General features: G+C 33.7%; 2 protein-coding genes across 10 annotated transcripts; both read right to left on the bottom strand.

Annotated features, from left to right (window-relative positions):
- Nucleotides 1-416: 416 nt before the first annotated feature.
- On the bottom strand, nt 417-15,260 carry LOC111464239 (calcium-transporting ATPase 9, plasma membrane-type). Of its 7 annotated transcripts, none has more exons than XM_023108345.1 (34): nt 14,976-15,260; nt 14,490-14,767; nt 10,785-10,901; nt 10,664-10,703; nt 10,207-10,331; nt 9,985-10,116; nt 9,791-9,880; nt 9,280-9,349; nt 8,869-8,939; nt 8,713-8,796; nt 8,545-8,622; nt 8,381-8,452; nt 7,869-7,952; nt 7,703-7,785; nt 7,508-7,616; nt 7,374-7,429; nt 7,224-7,266; nt 6,955-7,038; nt 6,399-6,536; nt 6,022-6,087; nt 5,837-5,935; nt 5,527-5,637; nt 4,978-5,145; nt 4,579-4,638; nt 4,030-4,194; nt 3,672-3,788; nt 3,101-3,199; nt 2,785-2,922; nt 1,975-2,075; nt 1,771-1,816; nt 1,537-1,671; nt 1,318-1,425; nt 1,148-1,239; nt 417-1,014 (listed from the first exon to the last, which is right to left on the bottom strand). In XM_023108345.1, exons 2-34 carry the CDS (start codon nt 14,685-14,687, stop codon nt 909-911), a joined length of 3,285 nt encoding a protein of 1,094 aa, XP_022964113.1. In that variant the 5' UTR covers nt 14,688-14,767; nt 14,976-15,260; the 3' UTR covers nt 417-908. The 7 variants fall into 7 exon arrangements, with proteins under 7 accessions (XP_022964113.1, XP_022964111.1, XP_022964110.1 ...); XM_023108343.1 differs by having other exon boundaries at nt 14,490-14,758; XM_023108342.1 differs by having other exon boundaries at nt 14,490-14,755.
- Nucleotides 15,261-16,730: 1,470 nt separating this feature from the next.
- Nucleotides 16,731-23,838, bottom strand: LOC111464242 (metal tolerance protein C4-like). Of its 3 annotated transcripts, none has more exons than XM_023108352.1 (14): nt 23,291-23,838; nt 23,103-23,157; nt 22,391-22,523; nt 22,231-22,286; nt 21,735-21,849; nt 21,543-21,600; nt 21,320-21,438; nt 20,770-20,889; nt 19,777-19,878; nt 19,618-19,690; nt 19,037-19,104; nt 18,621-18,681; nt 18,412-18,543; nt 16,731-16,809 (listed from the first exon to the last, which is right to left on the bottom strand). In XM_023108352.1, the coding sequence occupies exons 1-13, from the start codon at nt 23,604-23,606 to the stop codon at nt 18,419-18,421; spliced, it is 1,401 nt and encodes a 466-aa protein (XP_022964120.1). In that variant the 5' UTR covers nt 23,607-23,838; the 3' UTR covers nt 16,731-16,809; nt 18,412-18,418. The 3 variants fall into 3 exon arrangements, with proteins under 3 accessions (XP_022964120.1, XP_022964121.1, XP_022964119.1); XM_023108353.1 differs by lacking the exon at nt 16,731-16,809 and adding an exon at nt 18,118-18,301; XM_023108351.1 differs by lacking the exon at nt 16,731-16,809 and having other exon boundaries at nt 18,118-18,543.
- Nucleotides 23,839-24,911: the final 1,073 nt, after the last annotated feature.

Raw genomic sequence — 24,911 nt, 5'->3', positions numbered from 1 at the left:
GGGCAAAACTGATGTCTAAGCCCATAATTAAATAATATACCTCTTCTCTTCAAGCTTACATTACTGAAAATAAAAAAGAACCCAAAATTACAATTATCCACGTTACTTTGATGGATCGATTATTTCTCGTGGAATGAGTCAATCATCCACTTTGGTATCTTATTGAACAAAAATGGTGATATTGTTCCTCCATTGATCAAGAATTTCATTTTTTGGGAATATCATGATCATCCAATATGAAGGGTTTTAATTTTTTCAAATGAACGATTTGAAGACCTATTGATTCTAACAACTGATTGCAGAGTTGATCATTTGGACCTTTCAATTCATAAATGTGGATCTTGGACCTATGAATGGGGATATTCCCGAAACTTACAAAGAAAAAAAAAAAGCAAGTGAGTTAGACAAAAAGAGAATGAAAATAAACAAGAACCCAAAATTACAATTATCCACATTACTTTGATGGATACATAAAAGCCAAATACATTGTAAAATAGTTCTTGAAAATGTTGAAACACATCCTCCTTCACGTTATTCCTTCGTCTTGGTCCTTCGAGCTAAAATGTATATTCTATACTTTTGGTACCCGTATGTTTCGGGTTTCGTATACTTCTTTTTTTGTAACAATTTAGTCCATACTTTTAGAAACGTAACAATCAAGTCCCGAATACGTTTAAAACCACTTTAAGTTTAGAATTTTAAGAAAACTATTTGCTCGATTGACTTGCGCTCATACGGTGCAAACATTTTTCTAAAAACTTCGGAACTTGATCGTTACGCAAGCATGATGCCTAAACTATTAGAAATAAAAAGAAATATAACCAAAAGCATACATTTTAGCCAAGAAATACCAAATTATGGATCGTCCTTCAAAATTATGCACTTTCGAGAAAGACGAAATCCCAAAATTAAGCACCATGTGACCTCCTGTACCGTTGAACTAGCTTTGTGAAGTATTTACCCAATGGAGTCTCAGGAACTGGAATCAGTTTGCCAACGACAGCCAGAGGCCAGCTGAAAGAGATGAGATGATAATTTATTTACCACTTGAAAAAACACAGCAGTAATTTTATTTTTACTGTTGTTAGTAATTTAACTTTTTTACAAGATATAGTGCATTTTGAATGATCTGAAAAGTGAGGCTAACCTCACAAGGCCGATAGCAATGCAGATAAGCCATTGCTTCCCATCAAGTTTTACTGTGGAAGTAAATTTTCCTAGAAATTCGACGATGATAATCTGCATTGCAATTTAAAAATGGAAGCATTATAGAAAAGGCATCGCAACGAACACGAAGAAAATGGCTTTAAAGGTAACCTGAAGCAAGAACGTCGTTCCAACTATTCCCATAAAGAGGTAATTTTTCGTCACGCCACTGAATACGTTCATTTCATCTGGTTTTCGAGCATTAAATTCATTGAATATCTGCATTGCCAGATTTGATAACTTAAACCAAACTAAAAGGCATAAAAAACTAATGAAAAACAAGGAAGATGCACAGAGATTTTGGATAAATTTCTTAGTTATTAGAATTACTTGGCAGAGGACAAAGGCATTGAAAATCACTGTATTCTTCACATTAAAGGCGTGCTTCTTGCTATCAGTATTCAATTGAAGAATATCAGTGGCATAGAAGTTGAGAACAAGAAGGACAGCAACTTGATACAAAGCCTGCACCGCCAACAAAGGGGAAAAGAACATCAGGGAAGATGAAAGCAAGCCTTAAGAGTTTCAGTTTCAAAGATAACAAACACTGTCGTCTTCACGTACCTGTACAATCAAATTCCTCCACATGATATTGGTTATAAGGGGTTCCCTGTAATCCACACAAATTATACATATTTTAATAAACATGTCATACTGAAAAAATGATGTCACCGTGTCCATGTCATGTTGTTTCCATATCCGTGCTTCTTATAGAAAATTCAGAATCATGTTCGTAACAAGTCATTTGAAAACAGCATTAGTTTTTACCTTCGCCCAACAGGTGACCGATGCATCAAGTGGTCCGTTGGTGGTTCAGTAGCTAATGCTAGAGCACCGAGTGTGTCCATGATCAGGTTAACCCAGAGAAGCTAACAAGGAAGACAGGGAAAGAAAGAAAGAGCAATCTGCTTAAATTTTTAGGCTATAGAATATAGGCTATAGAATATGTAACAGCCCAAATTCACCACCAATAGATATTGTCTTCTCTTTGGACTTTTGCTTTTGGGCTTTCCATCAAAGTTTTTAAAACGCTGCTAAGGAGAGGATTCCACACCCTTATAAAGAATGTTTCGTTTCTCTCTCCAAACAATGTACGATCTTACAATCCACTCCCCTTCGAGACCCAGCGTTCTCGCTGACACTCATTCCTCTCTCCAATCGATGTGGGATCTCACAATCCACCACCCTTCGATACCAAGCGTCCTTGCTGGCACACTGCTGAGTGTCCACCCCTTTGGGACTCAAACCGCCCGATGTCTGACCCTTATACCATTTGTAATAGCACAAGCCCAACACTAGCAGATATTGTCCGCTTTGGCCCGTTTTGTATTGCCATCAACCGCATAGTTTTAAAACGCGTATGCTAGGGAGAAGTTTCCACACCCTTGTAAGGAATACTTCGTTCCCTTCTCTAACCGACGTGGGATCTCACAAATATTTGATCTTATTCACATTCTTAACATTCAGCTTAATCTTTAGTAGCATAGTGATCGAATTCTCACACACGTTATAGCAGTGTGACATGGAACAACCCTTTCAAAAGGCAGAAAAATATTGGTAAGAGGGGAGAGAAGAAACCTGCACAGTATTTAAAGGAACATCACCGGAAGACACAGCTGCAACAACATTAATCACAAGAGCGGCAACATTTACAGTGAGCTGAAACTGGATGAACTTCTGAATGTTTGCATACACAGAACGCCCCCATCTGACAACCTACATAAATTGGAATAAGCAGTGAAATTATGAACTAGCAAGTCAATTTTGCTAAATAAATGCATATGTAGTATTCTTTATTACATATTCACGTTTTGGAGGTTATTAGCTTCAAAGTTACGTATGAACCGAAAAGAAATCGCAGAATTAAAAGCTGGTCAAGATGATCCACACAAACCTTTACGACTGAAGCAAAGTTATCATCCAAGATAACAATATCAGAACTTTCTTTCGCAACTTCAGTGCCTTGTATGCCCATAGAAAGACCGATATCTGCCTAGAGTTCAAAAGGGTAAACACATACTATCAACGTGAACGAAAGTCACTTAAACAGCTATGGAACTTCTCATTAATATCAATCAAAACAAAGACTAAAAACCGCACGAAATATGAAGAAAAGAAAAGAAACTCACAAGTACTCAACCAAACAAGAATTCAGATGTGTCTAGACTCATTTCCATTATGGACACATAAACCAACTTGCAGATAAAAATTTTGAGCAGTATATTAACGTTATTTATAATCGTCTTATAGTGCTTCCAGAAAACAATAATAAACATTAACATATTACAGCAGCTTTCTAGTTCATACAGTATGCTTGCACATGCATGCTCTATATTTAGATATTAGAGTTATAGCAAGCAATGCAACAAAAGCCCATTGAAAAAAAATTACAATTAATTGTCTTCTACACTTTGCAAACAGAGAATCGTTCATGTGAAATAATAAAAACCACAAAGTTCACAAACCTCGTGGAGTGCAGGGGCATCATTTGTCCCATCGCCTGTTACAGCAACGACGTCTCCTCCCTTTCTTAATGCTTGAACAAGCAAGAGTTTGTCATTGGGTGAAGACCTCCCCATCACCTGTATGTCATTGCATAGAGTTGACCCTTTTTTATAATCATTTTTACAACAATCACAAACTCCATTAAGGGAAAACAAAACAGTCTGAAGGCCAAAAGGACAAGATGTCCCCTTGCTTAAAATTAAACTCTCAATGCATCATTATTCTATGTTATACATATAAACAAGACTTTGTGGGTTGAACATAAATAGTTAATGCATATTGTATTTTCATCTATGATGTATGCAATTCTAAGTGTACCGTTATTTTCGGGGCAACTTGTTCTCTTTCCTTCTCAGACAATACACGGAATTCTTTTCCTTCAATTACTGTCGGCTCAGAAGCATCGTCTGTTGCGCTTAGTATCCCACACTCTATTGCTATAGCTTTGGCGGTCTGTATATTGTCTCCAGTTACCATGCGCACCTACAAATTTGCAATTGTATTACATACAGCACACATATATCACGTGCAAGTATACAACTGCTGCATAATTAAGGATAAGCCCAATTCTAGATCTCAAAACAAAATAAAAATTTTAGGAACTAGAAAACAAAATATTGTTTTTTCCAAATCATGTACCAAAGAACTAAAAGTAACTAGAAGAATTATCAATGACTTGAGCGTCAAAAAACAGCTCCAAGTTAACCTAAACCTAAGGCCAGATGAAGAAGTTTTAACCATTTCCTTCATCATCTGAAATTTAGGATTTAATAGTGTAAAGAATGTAGCTCACCCAAGAAGGTGTACGTGTGTTGCACGTAAAAGGAATCGAGATCTATGAGACAAAAATAACACATAATAAACTACCTTGACGCCAGCATCCGTGCACACTTTAACAGCCTCTTTAACACCAGCACGACAAGGATCCTGCAAAATGATGACGTTAAAAAATCATAACTTGACACTTGATATATAAAACCAAAACAGGAAAAGAGTAAAAAAGAGCCTTAACATCTCGCAACCACAGTGCTCACTTCAACTTTTAAGCTTCCCCACGTTCACCATGGTGAACAGAGGAAGTTGTGCATAATGCATAAAATAAGAGCCTTAGAAGTAAAAAGTCTCTTCCTTGAAAAACCAATTTCTCAAAAGTTCAGGGCGACCCTCTATAATTTAAAATATTTCTATTTGAGCACTATTCATAGCGAAAGAAACTGCAATAATAGCTTTTTTTTTGTGTAAAGGAGTTCTGCACTTGATCATTACCTTTATACCAACAATTGCAAGCAGAATAAGATCATCAGCAGGCAAATCCCATTGATCCAAACCTTGTTCATCTACTGGAACCTTCTCTAATTCATATGGTCTATATGCAATCGCAACACAACGCAAACTTCTTGCAGCCATATCATTAATAGCTGCCTTAAAATAATCCTGGAAAGGATACACATAGGAAATTCAGTCTGAATGTCTAGTTTCAAGAAGTTCAAACTAGGAAATGCACCAAATTATGAATAATAATCTAATATATCTTGCCTTGGATGTACCATGTCACTAACCAATCATAAGTATAATCAGGTCAAAAGAACAAAAACATTCAAGGAATTTGGATTGAAAGACTGTGTGGGTTAAAAACAGATCAAAATTCCATTTAAGATCACTATTGCATAGCACCGTAAGTAATAAATTAATAAATGACCAATCTGTATCTCAGTCCATCAAATAAATACGATCAAAGAAATAAAGCTGGATGAACGGACAAGCCAAATTCTCGAAACATAACACTGTTCTTTAAGTCAAATTGCTACCACTAACCTCATTGCCTTCCATTGAGTGCACTTCACAATTCATTCCCATAAACTTTGTACAAGAAGATAAGACCATCTCTGCCGCTCCTTTCCAGTGTATGTAGACTTCTGAGTCAGCCTGCCAGGACACCACATGGCTAAGTTTCATCGATACAAATTCATCGACAACAAAGGACGTGTTTAAAGCGTAAAAGCAACCAACAGCTTTCTTAAAAATAGTATTCCAGTGCCCTCTAAATTATCCAGTGCACAACCATAATAACGCAAATGCAGTGAGGAAGAGCATGGTGCTCCAAGCTCAAGATCATAATACTTACCTGCTTTATCGCAACACCTCCTCGCTTCTTTTCTGAATTGAACGGGACAACATGGAGAACTTCAGACCCTGATTTGACAACATCATACTTCATTCCCAGCTGCACCACAGGTTTAGAAAATTGACTAAACTTCAAAAGGTTTTAGTCAATACCAAATTGAGGCAAATATATATACACACTCACACCTTGACAGCCCAAGATAAAATAGCCTTTTCTGTAGGAGATCCAGTGACCTCTATACTTCTCCCATCCTGTCAACATAAACTCAGTCAGAGAACTCCTCAACTGAATCTAGCAAAAAATGTACACACATGATGCAGCTCCAACCAATTAAAAAGAAAAAGAGGACAAGCATTCCCAGCTCAACTCAAAAGAAAAATTATAAATTTTTTCTCACAAATTGAAAACAAAAAACAAGAAACAGAATGTTAGTATAACCCTATAACTTCCGTAATATGTTGGAGAAGCGGTCAAGGGGCCTTCCCTGGTCAAGCCAAATTACAAAGTAAAAAAAACGCCACTTCCTTCATTCTGAATAGCAAATCAATGTATGAAAGTTTACCATAGCAACAAAAACATTGCCTGCGCTGTTCTGAGCAATGCCCTCATATAGCAGATTGAGAACCGATGACTGCAGCTCCAGTGGCTCATCTGGGGGATTCATCATTTTCTTGCCAACACATGCCTCGACCACAGTCATCTGAGACCAATTTTTTTTTTTTTTTGGGGGGGGGGATCATCATCATCATTTAGAATTAAAAGGAAAACATTAAGTTTAAGGTCTCATTAAATAACATATTCTCATTTCCTATTCTTAAAATTGTTATACATTAAAAAACACTCTCTTTGTCACAGTTCTATTAAAAAAGTTTGTTAATCTACAACATGTAATCTGAATATCATACACAATTTTGAAATTTTCCAATAAATTTGAACATTTTATCTTTCAAAAGAAATGTTTAAAGATCTTATATTTTGCTTAAAGAATAAACAACTGAAATCAGGAAAAAAAGATATGAAAACAGAATAACAGGTTTAGATTAGCTGAACTACTGTCTGGACTGCTTGCATCAGAGCTAAACTTATACCCAAATATAGCTGTTGAGCCTCAAACGTACCTGATTTAAAGTCAACGTTCCAGTCTTATCACTGCAAATTGTTGTTGCAGAACCCATAGTTTCGCAAGCAGACAGTCTACGAACCTACAAATCAACTTTCATTCGTTGGGCTTGGGGAAAAAGATGAAGACACTTCAAAAGAGTCTTCTTAGAATTCAAGAACAAAGTTCTACAACTTATAGAACTGATCCTATTCAAGTAAGATTGTAACTTCAAACCAGTCTTCTGAAGTACAAGTTCGTGAGATGGAAATCGATAACAATACTAACCAATGCTTTATCGGCCATCATTTTCCTCATGGAGTATGCTAATCTGGAAATATAAAACATTAAGAATATCAAAAGAAAAAAAAAAACTTAGAAAAGTCGGACCAAGTCCAACACAAACTGCAGTAAGACAAACATTAAATAATTAAGTACGTTAGAGTGACAGCCAAAGGAAGTCCTTCAGGCACTGCAACAACCACAATAGTAACCTGAATGATTTAATAACCAGCAATTAGTAACTAACAATGCACTGTGAGAGAAAAACAGCATCAAGAGGCTAAACTTACAGCAACAGTAACGATTCTAATTACTCCATTTACAGCATCACCTAGACTCGTATGCCCACGCTGAAATTCAATGTTTCCATTTGCATCATGTGTATTTCCAGTGAAGTATCTAATTTTCCAAGTTGTATTTTAAGGACAGGTTTATGAAAACTCAAGCAGAAAAAAAAAAATTATAATTGTGAAATACTATATCACCTGCCCAAAAGGATAGCTAGCACAGAAACTGCAACCGCAAGCCCAACTATGCCTATGAAAGTTGCAACTCCGTTCAACCGAACCTATTAAATGTCATTCAAAGATAATTGAACATATCAACAGAAAATTCCATGGCCTTCTAAGCAACAAATGTCAAGACATTAACCTGCAAGGGAGTTTCTTCCCCAGTATCCTCTGAGATACTGGCCATCAACAATCCCCATTCAGTATTGATTCCAACAGCAGTTACCTGAAGACGAAAACAGCAAGGCTCCATAATGGTAGTTTTTTTATATTTTATGACAAAAACATGCAAGTTATTGTTTAACAATTTCATTTATGACAGAGACATCTACATGCATCCTTTATACAGAGCACTTGGTTCCAAAACCAGAAAATTAAGCTAGAGAACCTTATCAAAATTAATTCTCTAGCCATGCAAAGTTCTTCACAAATAAACTAAAAAGCTATAATGAAACAGCGGCCCACTTTTTCCATATGAAAGAACAATCTTGAACAAAAAAATGAGAGATAAAATCTTGTTCATAAATGCATGCCGATACTTGTAGTTCAAGAACTGCACTAGACGGATTATCAAGAACAGCATCAGACGGATCATAAAGAACAGCCCCAGAGTTTAATGAAGACAATTTCAAGAAGTCAAAGCATGAAAATTACCATCATGGTACCAACTCCATCTGCAACTTTACAACCAGACATCATAAAGGGTGCCTTCTGATCCTTGCGAACCTGAAAGACAATATCAGCTTAGTCATGAAATAAATAAATAAAATAAAATAAAATAATAACATCGTGTGGTTGAAAGGAAAATATAAACTAACAATCTTGCTTTCGCCAGTCATGCTAGATTCATCTATGGCAAGTGAATGACCGGTGATTAATATTCCATCAGCAGGGATCTAATCCAAACAAACGTGACTGTTAAATTAGAAAAATATGGTTGAACTATAAAGCTACCAACAAATAAATTGACCATAAAGGACAGCAACCTGATCTCCAATTTTAAGAGGTACAACATCTCCAACAACGATATCAAATATTGAGACCTTTAAAGTTCTACCATCCCTCAAGATCTGCATCAAATTTTGCTTAGTTCACAGGTAAACATAAAAACGTCATAGTGGCATCAAGTAGCCAGTATGTACCTCTACTTGTATGTTCTGTTTTTCCTCATTTAAGTTTTGAAACTGAAGAGACTGTCGATAATCACTGACCGCTGTTAAATAAAAAGGATGATTCAAAATTATGAAGACATTGTAGAACAGAAACTTACATTCCTCTATATGAGACATTCATAAAAATGACAAAAGCATAATAAAAAGTATAAATCAATGTGTACAGCATTAGAACGTCTATAAAATACAAATACGTGCATGACCTAAATGAACCTGCTGGAACAAAAAGGCACGTAAACATCATATTAAAATTACTTTAAAATGGATTTCATACTTTTTTCATTTCCATCGTCATTAAAATATGAAAAACTCTTGCCAGCAATTCCTCCCTCTTCTTTGGCAAAAGAACACTTGCAATTAGAATGGGATAAGATAAAATACCTGTGACCATTATGACAAGAAACACAGCAAAGGAAATGCTTCCTCCGTCATACCATCCTTCCTTTACACCCTGTGATGATTACCAAAGTCAGAATGCACTAAACTTACAACAAGCCAACAGAGGAAGCAACGTGTGAAGAAACCAAAAAGTGTTGCATGTCAGATTGAAAATAAAATCAAATGCATGGGCTTCAACTTCACCCTAGACTCGAGTAGTGTTATGTTATATAGTATATGGTAGAAGTATGTTTCGAATTTTAAGAACTTATAAGCATATCCATCCTAACACAGCCACATCTACTCTCTGCCAATTTCACACTGTACTTTCAACATAACACTTCACCAAGTTGATCTTTACCAAAATTGAATCATAGCGAAACATGAAGTATCAGTTACGTAAACCTGCTGGTCTTATATCTTCGTGGCAAAAATACTAGTCACAATGTGTGACATAAATATATTTCGCAAAAAATTATCCACAAGGAGGAGACATTTAATAAACCATGCGAACCTTTGTTTTCATTCCCAAAGCTAATGATGCCACTGCAGCTATAATCAAGATGATTAGGGTTAAATCTTGCCAGGCTTCCCAAAGAAATCTCTGCCAAAAATAGAACAGTCAGAATGAATGGCCATTTATCAACACAAGAAAAAAGAAAAGAAATGGAAAACTAGTTCTAAAAAAGTCACAAAAATTGTTTGTACCAAGAAACTCCGTCCTTTTTTACGTGGATATGTATTTGATCCAAATGTATTTCTTCTTTTTAGTAAATCAGTTTCATCCCCCAGTATTCCTTTATCGGTATTTGTTTTCAATAAATTTGATAAGCCTTTGACCTGGTAAAACACAAGATAAAATGTTTTCACTTAGGCCAAGGATGAAGAAGGATAAATATGATACAATGAAACAAACTATAACTGACTCACTCCTCCATATTGTTGTAGAGAAGAAAAGTTTTGTTCACGGGTCAGTGAGACAAGATGTTCTAAATTAATACCATAGTCACCAGTTGACGTTGGAGGTGGTACTGAGAAACCTACCAGTGGAGACACTAAAATTAGAGGAATATGAGTCGAGTAAAATTGAAGCAATGCATTATCAGTTCCCAGTTTCTTGTTACAATCATTGCATTTCAGGCAGCTAATCAACCAATTGCTTCCATCCAGAAGCATCGACATTGGGTTTTGGAATGAAACTAATTTCTGAATGAATTATCTACAGCTTCAGATAACATGTATTGTGGTACAAAATTTTCAGTGAACTAAACAAGGAAAAGGCTTGATAAAGGACGGCATAGAAAATTTGCTGTAACACGACACAAAAAATAGAGAAGAATATTCCCAAGTTTTGTTAAACATATGGAAATTTTTAGAGAAATAATACCAGTTTGTTGTTCCCCTGCCAATTTGAAAAGCAGTGCTGCCTGAAGAAAAACGCAAAAGTGATAAGGATATGAAAAACCGACCTTGTGATATAAAATGTTGGTGATGACTCAAACTATTACCCTTATAACTTGAGAGTGGGCTCTAATCATCCTTCTTCTTTTCTCTTTCTCTTCCTCCTTTTTTAAATCCAAAGTATATCGAAATCTCCGAGAAGCATTAAGCACCAACGCAGCTTGCTGCACCCCAAGAGGAAAATTAAAAAAAAATTAAAAAAAAAAAAACTAGTTCATGCCTCATGTACCAGAAGCTAAAATATCTTTCATAACATAAAAGGCAAAATTAGGAATAATTTTGTGAACTTCCATAATATTTTATCACTATGGATATTGATATTCTAGCTTTAATAGAAAATGTATGCAATAGGAAAGAAGCATTTCTCCACAAGTGCTTCATTCGCAAATGTGCACCACGTTTTTATTCCTTTGAATGGTGACGGTAAGTTTCCAAGTTCATTTATATCCTAAACCTCTCATTCTGTAGTATTTTGGAACAGGAAACTTATTTGGCATTATCCTGCGGCCATTAGAACATAATTTGGCACTTTCTGAATATCTGATTCTTCATTTAGTTTTTTTTACCATTGCATCACCCATGATTTTATTTAATATCACTAAGTCTCTAGATCAATTTGCATGCACCTTGGCTAACCTCCTAAACCTACAATATTTAGAAACGTACAATTTTAAATATTATGTAGGTATCTACCCTGGTTTCAGTTCATTCACTCTAAAACCTTTAACTTCTTCAAAATCCTCAATGGGTGACCCTATTACTTCGTGCACACAATACATGATAATTTTAATTGTACTCGACATGGACAACAATATTTATTTAGTTTGATGCATTCAAATGTGACTCATATTTGCTATTAATGATCAAGATTGGCAAAGACTCCAATTCTGAAGAGAAACATCTCAACCATCTAGACAAAATGGCAAGGTTCTTGCCAGAAGGATTACCAAGCCTAACCCCCCTCTTCACACAAATTGAAATTGTTTCACTTATCCAAATGCCCACACTCTCACCTCTTCCCAAAGAAAACCCCTCTTGAACTTCTTTAAAAGGTTGGTGTTTTTTTTAACAAGAAACAAACTTTTCATTACCGATATGCTAAAAATCATGGGAGAAAAAAAATATAAGGAACAACAAAACAACAAAAACACAGCAACTACAAAGAAATAAAGACATCCCAATGACGGTAAATATCACGAAGAGAATAAGCAGCAAAAGAGTTAGAAAGTGTGCATTAGGAAGACCCGTGAAAACAAACTGAATCAAAACGCTTGAATCATGTTAAAGTGTGAACACTTCAAACTGACTGCAATTATCAACGATTTGAGTGACATTCAATAGAAGTCTAGCTTTCTACAAAGGTTAAAGTGTTTCTTTGGCTATTTATCCAAGAAAAGTTGAACACTGGTGACTTATTGCAAAGGACTTAATGCCAAACTAAGTACTTTACAAACTAAAAGAACCTAAAAAAAAACTATTAAATCTAACTCACTACAACAGTTTTACTCCCCTTCAAAACTAACTTGAACTCGAGTTTATAACAAATGGACCATCTACAAAACTGAAATTTACTTCATTCTATGGTTCAAATATTATACTTCAATTGAAAACCTTATCTTAACATTATCAGAACATCAATAAAGCAGCATGCCAAACATCCAGTTGGTTGCAAAATTGCACAAAGAATTTAATTGTAGACCCATAATTTCCTTCTTGAACACAATGTTCAAATATATACAGATAATATTTTTGCGAGTATAATGCTTCTTTGTTTTGGGTAAAAAACACGTGGGATAATGAAAATTTGAATTTCCGACCTCACAGAAAAGAGTGCATGTCAATTACCATTGAAGTATACTAAGTTTAGCATGACTGTAATGCATCTTTCAATCGACCTCTTATTTTCTTGAAAGTGCGTTCTTCCACACCAAGATAGAATAAAAATGCCAAGAAATTCTTCTTCATCCTCAGTGTCAGCAGGTTTAGTAGAACTTTAAATTCATGAAGCACTTCACCACCACTAGTCGGATTACTAATCTAAAAAGAAGCCCTTTTTTCTCCGGCAAGATCTTGGTGCTTCAAAGAACCTAATTGTGATTATTCAACCACAAGTTGAATCAGTTTTCCTGTCTTGATGCAAAATGAACATTAAATCTTGAATTTTCTCTTTCCCATCCAATACTTCTGAGAAAACTACCCATTAAACTTTGTGTTTTCATTCTGCTTGAGATGGATTATTTGGCTCTAAATCCAAATTGAAATTTATGTTTGTCCAGGAAGCCTCTTAGAAACTTTGTGCTGTCTTTTTCAACTTTTTTGGTGCTAAATTACCAAGGTTTGGATGAAACTTATTTGGTAGAATTAAGAAATTTTGTGTAATATATGTTCTTGGTTAAAGACAGACTAGAATCACTCTCAAATTCATCTTCAAATTCGCCTAACCCTCAGCATTAGATGAGTATTGTCATGGATCATAATAATAGTAAAAACTGAATTTAGATTGCAATTCTAGTGAAATACTTGACCAAAAAAATCTCTTGCTCAACTCATGTTTTTTTTTTAAAAAAAAAAACTTCCATGAATGAAAAGATATTTATTTCTTTTGCCCACTACTTCTTGTACAAATCTATGAAATCATGAACCATAATCAAAATATTGAGATAGATTTTAGGTCAAAACGAATTCTTCCATGAAGTCGCTAGAATCAAAACCTTGACTTCCGTTGTATTCAAATCCTTGCTCGCCCAAATCAAAATCATAACCTTAGTTTTCAATGAATGGTTGAAATTTTTTTGTGCATCATATTTCAACTGCTCATAGCTCTTTCATTGTTCTCTCATCTCTTCCTAAAAACATAATCAACTGATTTTATAATAACTCATACAAGAAATTTTAAAGTGACAAACTAAAAAGAACCCAACCAAAATTATAATCCAATTCACTATCTCTACAAGTCTAAATGGTTGGTTATTTTATTTAGTTGTAAATTAACGTTAATATACTAAAATTTAACAAATAAATAAATAATAAATAAAATTTTAGATCAAACTAGTATATGGGTTTGACCAGCCCATAACCCATGGAGAAATATATAAAAGTAAAAAATCTTGAAAATAAGAGAAATAAATTCTTTGTTAAATTTATTGTATAGGTATAGAGTTTATCAAAAAATCATATATTAATCATTTTATACTCATAAATAAATAACAAAAAATCATTTTATTCGATGAAATGAAAATAACATTTTATAATTTTTTTTTGACACATACTTTTATACTCTGCTTTTTATTTGTCACCATCTATCAACTTATAATTTTATTATAGGGGTAAATGATAATCATACTAACAATTTTAATCCAAAATCCAATCCTAATCCCTAAACCCTAAACCCCTAAACCTAATTCAATTCTTTTCAATTTTAAAATATTTTTAAAAATTACTTTTCAAATAATAAAATAAATATTTGTATATATAATTGTATCAATATTTTTTTAAAAATAGTAATAAATGTATCAATATTTTCTAAAAATAATAATTAATTCGATAGTTAAGCGCAGCCTATAATAAGTTTAGGTATTATGTTCAACCCATAATAAATTCGATAGTTAAGCCCAACCTATAATAAGTTTAGGTATTATGCTCAACCCAATTTATCATTTAAATAAGTTTATAATTTTTTCTTTTTTTTTCCTTTTTTCATTTTCTTGGATAGTAAATGATAATATAAAAAAAAAAATGGAAAAGATCATTACCCTCCATCGCTTGAGTATCTCGAGCGGGACATTTTTGGTATTGTCGACATCAAAAGGATCGGAAACCTCTTCTTCCTCCTCCTTGTTAATGCTTTTGCCGGAGGAGAGCCCAGCCTCAACATCGTCTTGCCGGCCGGACGTGGAAGCGTTGAGCGGAAATAGGCCATTGCCCGAAGCCGATGAACCACGAGACGTCATGTTTGGCTCAGTTCAAGTTAAAATATGTCGCAACAAAGATCATACACACAATCAACCGACGCTTATACCTGCTGAGCCATCTCGCCGTAGACGAAAACAAGAATCATTCAGACTCGAAAAAAAAAAGGTCCAGAAATCGAAAACACGCGATGAACTTGAATAATAAAGAAAAACAGCCAAATTAACGATGCTAATTCTGGTGGAGACGGTGGAGACAGTTACGATATTCCTGGAAGAGCGATGAAATTGGGGGATTTTGAAGTAGAAAAAAAAGGAGCGAACACATACCAAATTTAGGAAGCTACAGAGAAGCGAAACGGTACCAGTGCTGCTGCTCGAAACTGAATCCGCGCATCCGCAGAAGGCAATGACGGCCAAATTGGCGATGTGGCTGTTCCGTGTCTGTAACTGAGAGATGAGGAATCCATTGATCTCGAAAACAAAGCTCTAAAGAAGCTCAAACGAGGAAAAGACACGGCAGAAGATCGCCATGGATGGGCGATTCATTGAAGCTCTGCGCTGGATGAGCACTACACTGATCTGTAACTGTCCCTTCGTTGTTTAATCCTAATAGAGAGAAACTTCGTCGAAACTTCGTGTAAGACTTTCAAAAAAAATACATTTAGTGTTTTTTCTTTTTTTTATATAATTTTTATTTATTCTTTTCTCATGTTTTAATTCTGTTTTTAAATTTTTATATTTTTCTTTCAATTTTTATATTTTTTATTTTCTAAAATTTTGCATATTTCCCGCTCACTTTCCATTTATTAATTAATCTAAATTTTAAATTAATTACAAAATTAGAAATAGTCAACATCAATTACCAAAAATAGTATTAATAGTAAAAATATAATATTTTAAAATTAGTTTTGATTCAAATATTGAAAATAAATTAATTATTTTTCAATAATTATTGAAAATAAAATTTAAATTATTTAAAAGTACATATTTAAATTAAGTAGTTAAAATCTGGGGATTTAAATGTGACAGTTGGCGGCAAACAGAAAAAGAGCGCGCATCGTGCTTGCACCTTCTCAAAGCGCGTCCCATATCCCAACTAACCTTGTTGAATTTTAATTAAATAACCTTAATGTCCCCAAATATTTATTTACATAAATTAAACTTTTAAATATTTTTAAAAAAATAACTATTTATTTGTTTTTTTTTTATTTATTAGAAATTACAAAAATTAACGTCCAGTTTAATATAAGATTAAAAGTTTGGACGTGTTGTTTAATCGATTTAATATTAAAATATATAAATTAATGTCAATTTAAATTAAAATGGAATCCAAGGGAAGAATAGAATGGAAAGACCAAATCCGGGCGTGATTGCCGTACGGCCGGAGTGTGGTGGCCCACTGGGTACTTAATTCAGTCGACACAGCTGGCGCTCAAATAATGACACGTAGCAAGACTCCAAGTCCACTTATATCAAATTGTCGTTTTTTTGTCTTTATAGAAACGGTGGATAATAATTAAAATATAATATTTCGAGAATATATTATAATAATTAGTTATAGAATATACGTATTTTTTTTTTCTTTATATTTATAATTTGATTAATAGTATATTTTTCTCATATTGGAGGGTAGCTTGTATCCAGTTTAAAAGTTGTCAATATTAATGAGATTGCAAGCATTCTCAATCTCAATTCTATCCCTCATTCTTAACAATAATAAGTTGTTTATTATATATATAAAAAATGTAGATGGAACTAAGTGGGACAGAGACGATGAATATAATCATCGACTTTAGTCCTATTTAACTAATGAGGACAAATCTTTTCTTAAATTCTCCCTCATTCATTGGCACGTTTGGGATAGGTTCTCTCAAAGTTCCAACTATGCCGGTTAAAATAGACACCTTTTAGTATGATACTATAAACTAAGTTGTCTATGGTTGAACTAGGTTCGTGTTTCTAAAATGAAACAAAGACATTCTATCACCGCTCGATTTTCACGAGCCATGACTTATTAAGAATTTGAAAATATGGAAAGATATGGTAAAAAATTTCACATCTTTAAAATCTAAAATAGAGTTTGAGAAGTTGAATACATTTTCGCCGTCTATGACACTTGCTCCAGATCTGCTTCTATCATCTACTACCTCCTTCTTGTCATCTGACAAAAAAAAATTGAGAAACTTGAATGAGTACAAAGACTCACTATGTAGTCTACTTGTAGGCTCTTAATCGTGTTCGTAGTGTGCTAGGGCACCACACTCTTTCTTGAAATATATATATATTTTTTTAATTTAAGCGCTTAGGTTTTATTTTTGAGTTATTTTCATGGCGAAATTTCTCATGCTCTGAGTATCCTTGAAAATAAAAAAGTCCAATTTTAATTTCGTAATTTAAATTTTATAATTTGTACTAAGCCTAAAATCTAAATGATTTAAAAAAATTTAGTCGTATTCAGTCAAATTAGGGTTTTCTCATAGTAGGGTCTTTAATACAAGGCTAAATGTTTTATTTGTTTAGTATTTTAGTCTTAGTACACCTCTCGCTGGTATAACAACGGGCTAAAACGTAAGAACAAAGTTTTTCTAAACAAGAAAATGACGTCTACAAATGAATAGAGTCCCAATTGGACCCCTTTGAAAAATGACCGAAATGACCCCAGAAAACAAAACCAATTGGGACATGATTTTCAATGCACATGTCTCAATTTCATCAAATTTTAACCTTCCTAGCCATAAATTTGAAAAATATTAACCAATAATTCAAAATTTTCACAATAGGCTCTAAATGGTCAAATTAGTATTTTCTTAGTATACAATATTAAACCGTCTAGTTTAGTTTGAGCATAACCTCTAACTAAATAGTAAGAGGCTAGAACGGAAAACGATATTTCGTGGTAGAATTCTTGAGAAATGAGTCAAGTCACCCGTGGAATCTTTTTGAAGAAAAAAAAAATAGTAATAATAATAATAATAATAATGGTAAAAGAAAAATAACTCAACATTTTTTTACCTAATGTCCTAAATGGTCAAATAAGTGTTTTCTTGTTCTGGCATGAGAAAGTCTTTTACACAAAAGTAAATCTTTTCTTTCTTTTGCATTTCACCTAATAGTAAAATCAGGTTCTTTCTTTTGCATAACACTTGTAGTAACAATTTATAGTAAATATTAACTATAACATAGTTTTTTTTTTTTTTTTCTAATGTCTTAAATGGTAAAATTAGCATTTTTCCGTGAATAATTACTCACGCTCATGGAGTCCTCCTCTTTCCGGACAACACATACAAAGTGACCCGCCAACAGTAAAGTAATTAGTGAACCTATGAGAGATTTTGATAGTTTGTTTCTTTCTCTGCTATCTCCCATTTTGGTTTTAGTTATTCACTAGAGCAATTATAATCGGGAAGTGGATCCGGGGCAAGTGTTCGGATCTATTATGCCATAGCCATAGTCTTACTACTAAACGAGAGAAAAAAAAAAGAAAGCTTTGAATTAGGCTCAAAATAACAATTTCGAAACGAAACCATCTCAACCACCGAGACTAAAGTATACGCCGTTCACCGATACATAATAAATGAATGAGTTTCCTACGAGCTTCCAAGTAGTGACAGTTTCAGGCAACGGTTTTAGCTCTTTCAGTCCGTGGAAACTCTCTTTAAGTAGTACACGCGAAAAAAATTAATAGGCAAGGCAAGGCTTAAGCCTTCACTAAGGATCGATCAAAAGCAATAATTCTGACAAATCGTAGTAAAAAAAATCTTGCCTGTGATTCATGCAGATGGCCCAGTAGGATTATGGGCCTCGATATCAACATGCCGAATGCCAGGAACCAGCATCTGAATCTCTTTCTCAAGCCTATCCACTTCACTTCCTAAAGCAGTAACCACTTCTTCACCTGCAACAACAATTTGTTAGCCAAACATGTCAACGACATCTCAATTCTGTTCAATGTTCAATGCTCCTTCCATGTACCGTAGTTCGACATCATTTTGAGCAAAGCTGAATCGTTCTGGTCCTTCGCAGCTTGTCGAAACTGTAAAATATATGGATACAGTTCAGACTGTGTCTTGAGCAAACTACCACCGGACATGGGTGCTTACAGAATGTAGAACAATTAAAATAGATGAACGAAATGCGAGCTCACGATCCCCTTTTCTCTTTACTCGCTTATCTCATCCAAACATTGACATGCGTTCGAATTAACTTAAAAGAAATGTCGCTGATGAGTCGATGCAACATGACTAAGCAGAGTCCAAACTATAGTTTTTTGACAAAAAAATGACAGTTGGAAAACATAATGTAATATTTTCCTAAACAATGATTGAGTTTAAAAGAACAAATCAAACAGAAACCAACAGTAGTAAGCACGCTGAAGATAGAGTACAAACCTCTTTAGCCCACTCTTCTCGTCCAGTCCTATTTAGATAATTTTGCACCACTGCGACTCCATTGAAATCTGCTTCATACAGCTCGTTAAAATCAAAATATATTGATGATACGATACGATAATTTCATAAACCACCAGAAATATAAAATTATTGAATATAAAACTGACATAACAAGGTTTCAACATATTGAAAAATATACTGGACAATTGTGATTTAGATCAAATCAATCATTTAGAATTCGACAAAAAAGGTTGTCTCGTGTTTGCAACTGATTATTGCCTGTAAATGCTGACCCTTTGAACAACAGAAGTGATAACACAACGATATTATGTTGCAGCTAGGAAGCAATTATCAGTTGATGCAGGATGTCAAGAGCCTCAAACCATATAACACATGAAAACATACAGATGCAAGGAAATTCATAGGCATAAAATATTTGATAAATCATTAAAAGCTACCAAGTCGCCCACAGTTGATTCACCAGGCAAGTTGACTACATTTTATGAATGAACCTGAAGATTAGAGAATCTAACAGCATCATAAAGTATTGGGAAGAAAATAAGTAAAAAAGAAAAAATCACCTATTTCTGCCTTGAATCTGTAAAATCCTGGTCCTATTACCTCACTTTTGCAATCATATAAAGCATCAACAACCTAGATAAGAAGATTTCAAAATTTGAACTCATTTTGTATAATATTGAAGTAGGGATTCAAGAAAAATTTATCAAGCACAATTATACTGGATCGTTCTTCAAGAATTGGAGAACTTTCTGCATATCATTTTCATCCATTGCTCTACCGATCAAAGCATGCCGATTACGCTGGATGAGGAATATGGCCACCTGCAAAATAAAATTAATAACTTTTAGACTGATGTATTGTTTATTATTCATGTACACATTTGTATCTCAGCCCTTTCTTAGTATCCTTGTGCTCGTTGAAATTGCAAAATGCAGAGAAAATAACGGTATGTCAGTGGTTTCTAATCTACTACGTGCTACGTCTACTTTGCAACTCCACCAACATCCTGGCTTTGTTCTACAAGCTGTTTCTTCTACCTCACTTCATTATCACTGATTTATATTAGAGAACATGTCGAACAGACTTTGGTTATGGCTATCCTTGTGATGCCAAAAGCTAGCTGGATTTGGTCTCCTTTTCTGGAGTTGATATTTTGTATGCCCTTGTGCAGTTTATCAATGAAACTTTCTTTTCATTAGATCATTTATATGTCCTCCATCGAATAGCATCTTCTGATGGAAACTTTGTATATTCTTAGCATGATAGTAAAGATTATATAGCACAACTATGTCAGAGTAAGCAGGTGTCGACATCCTTGAGTACACCTAGTATGTATGAAAATATTGAATTTACTTTTATCAAATACAATCAGTCCATGTCATGCATGTTTCAAGTTTTCAGGGACTAAAATTTGAAGCTTGTGTATTTATGTAACAAAATAAAACTAGCCTATATGTCTGGTTTGCTTACATGACAAATTTAAAGAACATATCAAAATAGAATAACAAATAAGCCTCCTTTCCAAATAAAATTAATTCATTACACTTGGAAAACAAGCCTCCAAGTTTCAAAGGGAAATTCAAGGGGCATTATGTAGTCTAATTCAGGATGTCAGAATATTTCAAATATAAATAACCACTGTGAAATGTCACTTTCAATAAACAAATGAGGAGAAAAATATTATTTGCTCCGAGTTCAAGCAAAAAACATACCATTCCAAGCAAGTTACCAACTACAATGGAACCAATGGGATCATAAATTGCATTCCCAGTGGTATTTACTGCAACAAGAGATGCAGCAGCAATAATAAGACCAGTGACTGCAGCACCATCCTGAACATACCAGAAAACTGGATCAATGGAATCTCTAACATTTGATAAATTTGGCATCATATTGTACTATTCTGTAGTTTCATGAATTAATTTACTTTATTGAAAAACATCAGAAGTCCTCAAAGGTTAAAAAAAAAAAAAAACAACCAAAAACTAAAATTTCATAGCAATTCAACCCTTTCAACTATACAATAGCAAAATAAGATAAGTTAAATCTAGCATCAAGAAAGTTATATTTAATCACCAAAATATATAACCAGGATTGCCTAAATGACAGAAAGAATACTAAATCAATTTTTCGAAGGCATGCTTGCTCAAGAGAAACAAGCTCAGGTAGTTCCAACATGTGCTTCATAAATTTAATAATCGTAAGGATTTTTACCACGAGTAATTTAACATTTAGGAATCATTTTCGTCAATCTATGACTACCTCTGTCATAACTGCTACAGATGTGGGATCGTGACCACGCCACACATAGTCTCTCAGTTTCATTCCCTCTGCAGCAGCACCTTTCTTGACAGCTTGTATGGCAACAACCAGGGAAGCACCTAAGCAGATAAAATTATTGAGCAGTAAAATCGAATTAGAACATATCTAACTATATTTGAAGGAACATCTATGGACTTTCATTAAAAGAAGGATAAAATAAAACCTTCGATAATAAGCGAACCACCAATCACTAAAGCTGCATAATGAATATTGGCAGGAGGCTGAAGCAAACAAAATAAAAAGATAACATGCAGAGCTGCCGCTAACAAAGAAAGAGCTAAGTATTAAATAGGAAGGAGAAAATTTGAGAACGGTAACATTTGAAGCATGATTCAAATTTCAATTGATCAAGTACCTGTGAAGTCCATAAATTTTGAATTCCATTAACAATGGTAGCACCCGAACCAAGACAAAAGATCCCAACAGCAGATATCAATGACCAAACAAATCTTTCCTTAGAATATCCATAACTGTTCAACAGTGAAGGTATATCAGACGTGTCCATGAATTTGTGACCATATGAAAACACAACATTAACAGCCGCAAACTATCATTCTTCACGGAGGGAGTTACTCCATCTAGTAAAAATATAAATCCACAACGCTGCATTTTGAAAATATAATTATAATAAACCATACCATTTTTATTCCACAGCTCAGCTCGGAGCCAAAACTGACTTTGAGAGAGGTGAAAAATTTTAATCCTTACGGTATGGGGGGCAAAAGAAGGCTTTAATAAAATAAATTAATACATTTTCTCATATAAAGTAGGACGCAGTATTGCTATTGAAGTTGGAAAATATATACTACAAACAGAATAATACTAAACAGCCGAAGATATTTATAACTCACGGATGGATTGCATCAGGGGCACGCCTTGAGCTACTCAGACCATAAGCAAGAAGCGCCTACAATGTTAAGAATAATTAGTTCCTCTACATTCAGTGATTGATAAATTAACTTAAAATTAGGCATGGATAGGGATACTTTGCTCGATCAATGACTAGGATACCTGATTTGCAAAATCGGCAACAGAGTGCACAACTTCTGCCAACATGACATGGCTTGATGTGGAAAACCAAACCCCAAATTTCAGAGAGAAGACAAGGAAATTGCACCATAAAGCAGTGGTAACCGCTCGTTGACTAGGATAAAAATAAAAGAATAAGGAGAAATTAATTTCTGCTATGGGCTATGTGAAGAAAACTTAGTATCAGTGATGATAAAGTAATCTTGAGTAATTATCAGTTAATTGCGTTTTTCATGAGCCTTCATTATAAGGATTGAAGTCGCCAAAACTACACGCATTTACATTCAGTGCTACCTATTTGATCCTATAAGTTTAAAAATAAATAGAAAAAATAGTATTCATCCCAATCTAACAACTTAAATGGACATTTCTGCAATGTTACTTACAAGAGTTTATATGTTGGATTTTATGAATCTGAGCTACACTCGGATTTAGTTTTTGAGTGTTTAAGTGTTGAGTCTTAAAGAATAATCTAAATAAATTACATTTCCCTTAATAAATCGTTCTAACTTTTTGGTGTAGTGACAATATAATACTAATTCAGAACTTCGGAACCGAAAATGCTACGATCTGATCGTGCACAGGAGTGAAACAGCAACTGCTCGCCTTTATATTCATTAATACAAAACTAATGAGTATGAATTTCATAACTACAGAACGTTCATGGGAACCGTGCAAGGAAATGATCCATTACCTATGATAATCATTGAATTCAATTCTCTGAACGGGCTTAGCTCTAGTGAAAAATCCTGCAAAAGTTATAAACCAGTTTTGAAACCGCGATTAAATTTAAGCATAAGATTAAAGAATATCTCCTTTCTGAGCAGAAAGAATAAAGAAATTAAAGCCAAAAGAGAAACGCGAATACGGAAAGGAACATACCGCGATGGAAAGCGTAATGATGGTTAAGAAGAGGACGACCACGATTAGAGTCCAAGGAATTCAAGCCCAATAAAACGGACCGTCTCGAACAACTGGTAGCAGATGGAAGTGGTCGCAACAGAAAATGGGTTCCAATTTGAGGGGTGCCGTGACCGTCACATTCTTGCTGTTGCTGCTGTTGCTGCTGGTGATGCTGTGGGGTGCCGGAATCAAATGAGGAAAACGGCGAGGAATTGCAGATAGAACGGAATGAGAAGGAAGAAGAACGGTGAGAGTGGTGGAGAGCGAAACGTTGCAAGAAGTAGGATGTTCGCATCAAAACGAATGTGCAAGGGCCGCTTTTGATTTGTCCTGCTTGTGTATAATCACGAATCCACCATTAGAGCATACCAAATCATGTTCTCTGAAAAGCAATGAGACCATTCAATCGAACACGCAGAGAAGACGCCGCGTGCCGGCGGGTTATTTGAAGAACAGTTGCGAACGCGATATCGAGGGCCAGAAATTTACATAAATTCGCAGCAATTGCTACGAACTTGAAGATACGATGCTAGTGTACCATTGTAATCTTATATATATATATATATATATATATATTTTCGGGAGCATAATAAACTATTCTAAATTAATAAAATAAATTATTTTATTTAAAAAATACATTTCAATTTTAAGAATTTAAAAAATACCCGTAAAACTTTACCGATGATTTTAAATACAAATTATTACTATTTCATTTCAAATATATATTTCTTTTTTTTTTCAGGTTTCAAAAATATTATTTAAATTAAAAAAAATATAAAAATTGAATATTCTTAAATATATATAAAAAAACACTTTTAAACTTTTTTTTTTTAATAACATCAATACAATTTTTTAAAGAAAATTCAAAAACACTTCAAAATTTATTTTAAAAACTTCCAAAATATCTTTTAAACTTTTTTGGTTTAAAAAATACTCCATTTTTAAAAGTAACAATATTAATACTCATAAATTTTTTAATTTTTTTTTTTAATTGGAGATAATTTATGAGGTGTAGATAGACGGTTTATATATTGACAGTAAACCCTCTTTTTTTTTTAATAAATGTTAAGGGTATCTATTTTTTAAACCAGTAGTATGAATGGTATAAGTATTTTTTAATTTTTTTAAAAAAATTAAAAAGATATTAATAAAATCTTATAAAGTTACATGTTAGCGTTTTTTTTAAGTAAAATATTAATAGTTTCTATAAAAAAAAATTAATGGTAATAATATTTTTTTTAATTTTTTTAAGTTTAAAATATTATTGTTAAGGTTTTTTTTAGACCAATTATAAGATATAGGTGTATTTTTATTAATTTAACCCTAAATAAATATTATATTATTGTATCAACTCACGTGGATGAATTTATTTGTTGCTCTTTATGTAAGTTTTTTTTTTTTTAATTAATCTTTTTTTTTTTACCTTTCACAAAATTGTTGGTATATATGCCTCATCAAGAATCCATTTTCTACTGATCAAACCATAATTTAATGGAGATTAAATTATAGTAATCATGAGATATCGCTCGAACATAAACGAACTTCATTGTTTGACCTTGTAACATACAGTCAATGCACCTCTACAACCACACAGTATGTA

The sequence above is a fragment of the Cucurbita moschata genome, unplaced genomic scaffold, assembly GCF_002738365.1.
Source record: "Cucurbita moschata cultivar Rifu unplaced genomic scaffold, Cmos_1.0 Cmo_Scf00030, whole genome shotgun sequence".
NCBI lineage: Eukaryota > Viridiplantae > Streptophyta > Magnoliopsida > Cucurbitales > Cucurbitaceae > Cucurbita > Cucurbita moschata.
The sequence above is the reverse complement of the archived record's forward strand: the minus strand, read 5'-3'. Positions and strand labels throughout refer to the sequence as shown.

Coding starts and splice junctions, on each gene's coding strand:
- LOC111464242 (XM_023108352.1), bottom strand. CDS start 23,606: ATGCGAACATCCTACTTCTTGCAACGTTTCGCTCTCCACCACTCTCAC. Junction 22,524..23,102: donor GAATTCAATGATTATCATAG/GTAATGGATCAT, acceptor TTTTTATCCTAG/TCAACGAGCGGTTACCACTG. Junction 18,544..18,620: donor CAAAATGATGTCGAACTACG/GTACATGGAAGG, acceptor TTGTTGTTGCAG/GTGAAGAAGTGGTTACTGCT.
- LOC111464239 (XM_023108345.1), bottom strand. CDS start 14,687: ATGACGTCTCGTGGTTCATCGGCTTCGGGCAATGGCCTATTTCCGCTC. Junction 9,350..9,790: donor CTTTGGGAATGAAAACAAAG/GTTCGCATGGTT, acceptor TAATCATCACAG/GGTGTAAAGGAAGGATGGTA. Junction 1,672..1,770: donor GGAGGAATTTGATTGTACAG/GTACGTGAAGAC, acceptor TTGGCGGTGCAG/GCTTTGTATCAAGTTGCTGT.